The sequence below is a fragment of the Styela clava genome, chromosome 1 (assembly GCF_964204865.1).
Source record: "Styela clava chromosome 1, kaStyClav1.hap1.2, whole genome shotgun sequence".
Taxonomy (NCBI): domain Eukaryota; kingdom Metazoa; phylum Chordata; class Ascidiacea; order Stolidobranchia; family Styelidae; genus Styela; species Styela clava.
In genome coordinates this window covers 21240936-21249763 of record NC_135250.1, presented here as the reverse complement: position 1 = coordinate 21249763, position 8828 = coordinate 21240936, and the positions used below count along the sequence as shown (strand labels likewise).

General features: G+C 34.1%; 1 protein-coding gene across 2 annotated transcripts; it reads left to right on the top strand.

The window, feature by feature from the left end:
- Positions 1-338: 338 nt before the first annotated feature.
- LOC120348322 (uncharacterized) lies at positions 339-8065 on the top strand. Of its 2 annotated transcripts, none has more exons than XM_078115770.1 (5): positions 339-601; positions 1296-1651; positions 4130-4330; positions 4787-4819; positions 7169-8065. In XM_078115770.1, exons 2-5 carry the CDS (start codon positions 1301-1303, stop codon positions 7262-7264), a joined length of 681 nt encoding a protein of 226 aa, XP_077971896.1. In that variant the 5' UTR covers positions 339-601; positions 1296-1300; the 3' UTR covers positions 7265-8065. The 2 variants fall into 2 exon arrangements, with proteins under 2 accessions (XP_077971896.1, XP_039274374.1); XM_039418440.2 differs by lacking the exon at positions 339-601 and adding an exon at positions 648-757.
- The last annotated feature ends 763 nt before the right edge of the window (positions 8066-8828 follow it).

Sequence of the window (8828 nt, the reverse complement as noted above, 5' to 3'; positions counted from 1 at the left end):
TGATCTGCCGGGGAAATGAAATTATATCTTTACGAATTCCTAACCCTAAGTTTAACCCTTAAAGTTAGCAAATATATAGATAAAAGCATTATCGTAAGCGATTCTATCCGATCAAATGCCCCAGGCCAAAAACGGAGACCGAAGAAAAGTAGCGTGTGGACGTTTGCGCGGGCTTATGAAATATGGACTAGGGTAGAACTGTGTAGCATTTCGAGGCAAAAGTTATATCGTATAAACATCAAAAATAATGTTGATTGTAGAAACTAAAATACATATGGGCTATTCTTAGCAACATATAAATAAACATAAGGTTATATAGAAAGATATTAATTGGATTAAGCAGTTTTGGTATCATTGAATGATATAAAACATGGTAGATATCAAATCACAACGATCAGTAATACAGGCAGTGGGAGTAAGATGCTACTCATCCACCATCGTTTCATTGACGACAAATAACAAGAATATTGAACGCCGAGATATTGATTACGAGAATTATACAACGTTTTGTCATACATCGCAAAAAGAAATCGAGTTGACTGATATAACACAATAAAGGCACATTTCATTGGTATATTGATTCAGCTTCATTACTCCATAGGTAAGAAGCGACTATAACTAAAAATAATTTTACTTTTCAGTCACCAAAACTGATCATAGATTTGACTAACTTTAGAATTATATTATACCAAAGTCACTAATTTGGATTAGTAACAAAAGCAATGAAAATGATACCACTTTCTAAAGACACTTCTGCGTAAGTATTTTGGCATTTATATAAACCCTGCGTAGTCTCTTATAATAATAATTATATATATTTAGATTTTCAGTTGTAAGGATAATGCGTACCGTTGAAACTAAGTCCGTTTATACCTTGACTGAACATATTCTTCAATCAGAATTTAGAAAAACAGGAGTTTGAGCATTGCTAATTGACACAACTATCAGCATGCCCGTGGTACTAAACTGGCAATGATTAGCTGGTTATTCAGCTCATCGAGTTTTCGTAACTGTGAACTTTATTTTATATGGAGTTATGTGAATATTTCTTTTATAATGTTACATAATTGCGTATTTTGTCGTACCGGCTAGTGCATGTGTGATTTGAATCGTACAACCCCGTAAGAGTAAATTGACAATTCATAGACTTTTTAATTATCTATCTATAACACCTTCTATTCTCACCAATTTTCCGTTTTTTTTTTTTTAATTGTGCGCTACAATGTTGATTTCACACATGATGAATTTACTCCACCAGCGTTGATTGTTAATTAAGAAATTTCTTATGTTTACAGGGAAAATGCTCCACCGTGTCGGTGCTAAAAAGTCGGAAAAAGTAACGGACTGTCAAAAATTACCTGATAAATTGTTCCTATCATTTAAAACACAAAATATCATAGTTTTCCTGTTTGTTGTACAAGTGTTCAATTTTTGTTCTACTCAAGCATCGCCCTATCTTCCACAGAATTGCAAACGAGTAGGACATTGCAGTAGATGCTCCATTTCTCCTGACTATCGCTTGAATCCAGACGAGATAAGTTTGGACATATCGAGAATTAGACAATCAATTCAACGAGATATCACGGGATTGAGAGCATTATTTGGTTTTACAGAAAGACGATTGGCTATGGAAGGATTTTCTGTATTAAAGGTAAATGAATGAATAATACATGTGTATTATAATCACTGTATTTATAGTATTGTTTTTCGCTTTCAGTATTAAATTTCAAAGACTAGGATAGGAATTATAGCTATAAATGCACCCTAGCGACCTAGCCCACGCATCCCGCAGGTTAAGCGCGGTATTTGACACGAAGTCAACAAATGGATTATTTTGGTAAATAGTTGTTGTTAGTTATTTTTTGGCGTTACTTTCGTTGGGAAATATTGCCTTTTTTGCAACTAATCGATTGGACCAATCAATATGTCGCCAAAAAGCTATTGCTTTTTTCGAGTCCCGTGGGACCCGATCATTCGCCCAAAACTTCAGATGGCTTCCTAAACTCGGATGGGAATTCTTAAGTCGGTATTTCTTGACTAATATATGGCATATTTTAATTATTCCGATTTCTTTAAAACGCAAAATGGTAAGTACCGAATAAATGTTTAAATACGTAAAATGATGTCACCCTTTCCGTTTCCGAAATTGTTCCGATATTTTGATATACGAAGCAAACACAATATTTGTCGGCGAAATGATGGCGTCTGGGAGAATGGCTTGGAAAAAACAGCATAATTCCGTCCTAAATCATACCCGTTGACGTAGTTATTTGACCTTGACCACATTGAGCATCGCTTCCACATGTATTTTACAATTCGCAAAACAGAAAAATTTGATTTGGATTGTATACTGACCACAGTTGTGATGATTGCATGCCATTTGTACTAGTTATTGCAGAACTCGTGTTCCAATCATTCAGTTGAATAGATTTGATATTATTGTACTGGAAACGCTCGTTATACATAAAATGAACTTGGCATCACGTATTTATAAATAATTATCCATTGCCTAAAACTAATTTGGAAGTACTATTTGTAATATGTTATGTTTGGAAAAATATGCTTCAATGCATTTTGCTGTTGTAAACCACGGCGCTTACTAGATTAAATCAGATAACTAGCTAACTTTACTCATGAGTCTCAACTTAATCCTAGACATCGTAAAACTTGTTTTGCAGTAACGTTAACATACTCAAATATTGGGGTAATTTATGCGAATATCAATGCAATGAGATACCATGTTATTTTTATAAATAAAAATATGACAAATATTACCTGAAAAACTCCGCATTAGATATTGGATTGTGTATGTTTTTTTGGATTTATACTTCTTGCTCTTCCCGGCTATTTTATCAACACGTGTCCGTCACCTCGGGTGAGGTGTTAAAAGGTCGGTAGACTACTTCAAATCGAATACATTTAGATTCTTCGAGGTCTAGTTGCTTTCCACCTCTTAGTGGATGCCAGTTTGTAACAAGTGATGTAAATTGATGAAGCAAACATACCTCGCTGTCGACGGATCCTTAAGATGATCGTCCGCAGCATGCTACAATTTAGTTAAGTAATTGCTACCAATAAATTAGTATTAGTTAATACAAATGGAATTCTGAATAGTCCACTTCATCTTAACATAGGCTACAGCACAAGCGCCGCTTTTCGAAATCTCGTTCGCCTAGAGTTGGCGGGAAACCTTTGGCATAACCACTCAGCCGTGTTATGGGAACAATCTTGGAAGTCGGGATGTTTCCTGACCTTTGGTCCCAGGGAATTCTTCCCACACTTTGCCATTGTATAATATCTGATGCTTATTGTGAGACTGTTCTCGCTAGTTAGCGCTTATAACCTGATTTGCGTGTTTCAAACCGTCATTTTGTTTCAAAATATTCAACCATTTGCTCTTTAAAACTACGTACCGGTAGAAAATTTTAGCCTAGTCGATGGCAGCATAGAGACTAAATTTTGATAACTGCAAGTGAACTAAAGCTCTTCAGAAAAGGAAATGATCATTGAAATATTTGAATTATACATAAATTGGAAAACAACTAAAAACTGAGAAATAGCTAGCAAAACCACGAAAATGAGCTACCGTAATGCTCATCACCATACTTGAAAATCTGTCTGATGAAAAAAGCGTCTGAGTAGCTTCTAAAATTTCGACTGAAAAAAGCGTCTTGAGTAAATTCTAAAATTTCAATTGTTATATTATCATAAGCATCTTATTTAATAGCCAATGTTACGGAAGTAGGTACATAAGGAAGCGCAAGCTCGGAGACTATAAATAATGAAGAACGAGTGGCCTACTGATAGTGTATCGTCTCAGGAAAATTTTTACAAACGTCCGACAGACCTACTTCGCGAATAATAAGATACCAACGTGATTGCTGATTCTTTGGATAAATTGTGATAATGTGTCCCGTAATACCCATGAAGTAGTTTTAGTTAGATTACTTTTTTAAACCTTTAACATAAGCATAAGCTATTATTGCATTATTGTTTCTCATGTGGGCGAACACGATTCCAATACACCGACTATGCTTGGCATTGCTATATAATCTTGATTCGATAGTAATCCAGATTCATGCTATTTCAATCTACTCGAATGTAAAAAAAAAATTTGTTTGTTTTTAAGATAAGAGAAAAATCTCTACAAGCGGCAGCAAGTACTGCAACATCTTGCTTGAATTTCCTTGATAAATTTTATCAAAATTTACGGCAACATGCTGGAAAACTTCAACATAGAAGACATGAAGTTAGACAACTGCGAATTTCTTCAAAAGCGTTTAGCATAAAGAATATAATAATGGACGGCAGGGTGTTTTTAAATCATATGGTGAGAAAGTCAATGAGTTGAATTTGATTCTGATGAAGCAGATGTAGGTGGCGTCCAATTGTCTTGAGGGTTTAAACCCTCGTTAGTAAACTTGATATCAAGTTAACAAATTAACAGAGCAACAACGGTCATCCTAAAATTTGTACTCCGCTCAAGATGTATGCAATTGCACATAGGCTATACATAATCAGCTCCTTTTATATAACCTACTCCTTTTATACGTATATATATGTAGAATATAAGTGATTCCGTTCAAGACCGAGCTTGTCAGATAATGTGAAACAGTCAATTAAAATAAGACACATAAAGCAGTTTAAATATAGGTTTCGGTAGAAGTTATACTTGGAAGGTAAAAACATTTTCGTCATTCCATTACACTGTTCTACTGTGTATACATTGTATAAATAATATACATTTCAAATTTAGAAAATATTTCATAATTTTTTTGCTTTGCAGTGTTTTTGTGATCTTCAAAACGTTCCAATTTTGGTGAGTATTTGATTAATTATGTAGGTTTATTATCACTACTTCAATTGTCAGATTGTCTTTGATTATGGATATGCCGAACACAAACCCTTCAAAAAATGTAATATCCATTCTAGGTTGTGTCAACTTTTGGCGCAGTTGTAAGAGATGTTGGGTTCGCTAATCTCTAGAGAGGTAAATTCATGTTATAAATCACCCCGTCAACTATTGCAATAAATAGTGACCAAAATGGCGAGATGGCGATGTGGTTTAGGTACAAAAAAGCACAAAACAAATTTTCATACCTTCTGCAAAAAGTTGCGTCATACGCGTCAGCATAAGCTCTAGACAGGGCTCGACATATTCAGTTACAACAAATTCATATATATAATGCCTTTCTAGAGCAATTTTGGAAATAATGATAAAAATATACTTTCGATTCAAACTCGACTATTAGAAATGTTATCACCACCATTATCGCTAGTGGAAGTCTATGCAATGACATTATTTTGCGCCAAGGGCAATATGTTTATAGAAATTTGTCACTTAAAAAACGAAATAGAGATAATGCAAAGTAGTATATTGGCACACATATATATTCTCACTATTATACAATGCTCGCAAATTGGGAATTTTTTCAATAAGAAAGCTTCAAGTTTAAAAACGGATGCCTCAAATCGCACTTTATTTTAAAGCTTTGAATTGTGAAAAAGCGCTAATGAAACTAATAAAAAAATATTTGGTTTCAGTTGCCACGCAATATATATACATTATTCCTTCTACTCTTATATGCGATATATATTCATATAACGCCAGCAGTACTTTTTTATTGGTTTGCAATAAATTGTCATTATCGAGTATCGACCAAATTATCATTTGAGACCCACGTATTCTAACCTTATCATTACCCAAAATAGCGCAAATTAGCTTTAATATCTTCAAATTATCCTATCTCTAACAGTACTTCAGGTACACAAAGTATAGCTTAAAGACAGAAAATCTTTGTTTAAAAATAATATCTGTTATTGTGGTCGGATAAATTTGAGATGGATGCTTTGCATTCGGAAAATCCCACATTGCCTCAAAAATAGCATACAAACAATTCTTTTAAATTCTAATTAGGTTTATCTAGGGTAAATGTGATCGAATCGAATACACATGTGTCGACTCGGTAATGCTATAGCATCCTATAGTGATACCATAATCACACAATTGTTACAAGATGGTTACTGATACTTTGTTGGATATTATCGATTCCCAATATAAAAAAGCGGTATGGGCCAATTTCAAGAATAAAATTCTCATTTAAAAAAGCAGAAAATAAAGGACTTTTTGATGAAAAAATTCTTATTATTGTGAGAGTGAAAAGCACCGTATTACGCACCTAAAATATAGTATAAAAATTTGACTGTAAAATAGTGTTGAAGTAACAACATTTTATTTTGGTTCTAGAGGTATATTATAGAAATATATATTGATGCTATTTGTAAGATCATACGTTTCAGTCTTTAAGGTTTCAATATCTTTTAGTTTTATAAATGGGTACCATTTGAATTTGTCAAAATTTCATCCTAATATAATTTTTGATAATTCGTAATGGTATTGAAAATGCGCCTCTTTTAATTAAACAGATTATGCAAATATGATACGTTGTATAATTGAAATTTGATTTTCTTGGATTTTAACACTGTGTTAGGCTTATACGCAGGGCCACATTTACCACTGACATCAAGTCATAAGGGCCTCGATATTTAATATTGAAATATTTTTCCTTAGTAGTCGTTTTCAAATTTCACGAGTTGTTCCAGAACTCAATGGATGCAATAAATTTTTCGAAACTGATATTTTATTTTTTCAATAATAATAACTCTTGTTGCAAATATTTTCCGTTAACAGGGTTAAAAAATTAATTACGGTGGAATAAATATATTTGTCTGCACTGGGAAGTTTGAACTGGATATTGTGTAGCCCTTATTTTTTAGGATAATAAAATATCGATATATAGATGTACTACTTCATTTAAGCAACAGCGTAACTAAGAATTATTATAGCCTATTTTGTCGGACTCTTTTATCCTACATCCGTTCATTTCAAAAACTGGTATGATAATTCTATTGCTTTATTTATAAGCACCCCCCCCCCTCCTCCTTTCGACTAGAAACGGGCATTGTAGCGTCGCATGTCATGGCGTTTTAATTACAGCCGTGAGTTTCTTGAAGTGTTTTTAAACTCAACCTACTCTTCAATCTACTATCAATGTTTGATGATGTTTAACCATAGCCGGTTCGGGAATGAACATTTATTTGCGGTATAAGTTGTATTTTCAGTGTCGCTTTTTTATTAGCCAGCTGAGATTCGTCGTTTGCTTTTTAGCCCAAGTCAACAAAGCCCTCCTTCGACGTGGCGTCAAAAGTTTTGGAAATATTAGATCGTTCTTTGACAAGATTATGCACAACAACCACACTGTGACGCGTGATATGTGCGTTATTATCGTTCGATATGGCAAGGTCTAAATTTCGATGAAAAGGAAGAGGATACCCAAACTCGGGTTACACACGTCATCGCTCAATGCATGTACTATCATTCAATAGATCTCCGACTGGGATAGTAAGCCGGCAGAGTCTACATATTTGTAGCGGTGCTTATATCTGGATATAACTAAATGGTGTAAATTCGACCATTAGTTTGGTAAAATGTTTGCTTGTTTTATAAACCCAGATAATGTCATATATCTTGTGGTCACACCCTGCACTATTTTTTGTATAAAAGTATTCAAGTTTCTATTCATTCCATAGTCTTTTTGCATGTCACCTCAAGTTACAGTACTTGCACATTATTTACGTGTTTCATTTTTTCATCCAATGCTCACTGTTATCAATGCACTTGCTCCGATGAAGAACCAAGTCGCAGATTAAGGCCGATGCTCAGTATTCAATTTTGAATATATATTCAAATCCCCAATCATCATGCACAAAAAATTCATGCGAGCTGACCGCAAACATCACTCATGGAGTGTTCAGCGTTTACACCCTTTGATGTTTTGCCACAAATGGCCACAGCGCCTTTTTTTTGTAAAGCGGATGCCACATCGCGCCGAGACATTTGCAATATACCGAGGGGCTAACAGCTCTGTCAGCCCTTTTATCTTTACATGTGGTTTGGCAGAACGCAATTTTTTTGGACCACCATTTCTTGCGATAACATTATTAAAATGAAACAAAATCACAATACAGTGATCTGAACTGCTGAACATCCTATATTCAATCTAATATTTGTCAACGTTATTAATTAATTTATTTTGTCATTTGTATTTTGTTCCGTTTTATCAATAAAGAAGATGCCGTAAGATGCAAAATATTTCTGACTGATACTGTTAAATTCATTTGAATTGATCGAAACGTGGAAAACGTCAAATAAAAGGCTATCAACGTCTTACCAAACATTAGGGCTGGGCACTTTCGAATACCCGATGATTTCAGAATGGAATCGAGTATTTTTTTAGAATCGAATCTCGAATATTTTGAAGATATTATAAGGTGTGTGACTTTATTGTGATGGTTCCTCCAAGCACATAAATTACTGAAAATATAGAATCCATCACCCAGACAGTTTGCTGAGCGTTCACACACAATAAAAAACATGTTTCATCAATACCTCACAAGAAAGAAAAATTACATGGCAAAAATATGGCTTGAATAAAAAAAAACTGAGGAATTCTGCTTGACCTTTGTACGTCCAAATAAGAAAAGAAGATGGCGAATATTCGAAATTTCAGACTGAACCGATTCGAATAATAACTATTCGATTCGAAATGCCCAGTCCTAGCAAACATCCGGAATTGCGCAATTCGGATTCGAGAAAAAAAAAATAAACGTTCTTGAAATTCTGTTTCAAACCACGGTCGTGGCGTCTGAGATATTTTGTATCTATTTGTTTTGTTCAAAAGCCTTATTTTTGGTTCAATTTGACCCTCATAGCTTCACTTTAAAATAAGAACGGCCAAACAGCACTTGCGAAAAGTTAGAAAACTTTC

What these genes read in the sequence shown, in the direction of transcription:
- LOC120348322 (XM_078115770.1), top strand. Translation starts at nt 1,301, where the DNA reads ATGCTCCACCGTGTCGGTGCTAAAAAGTCGGAAAAAGTAACGGACTGT. An exon ending in GGGTGTTTTTAAATCATATG is followed by an intron (nt 4,331 to 4,786) that starts GTGAGAAAGTCA and finishes TTTGCTTTGCAG; the next exon opens with TGTTTTTGTGATCTTCAAAA. An exon ending in TTCAAAACGTTCCAATTTTG is followed by an intron (nt 4,820 to 7,168) that starts GTGAGTATTTGA and finishes TTTGCTTTTTAG; the next exon opens with CCCAAGTCAACAAAGCCCTC.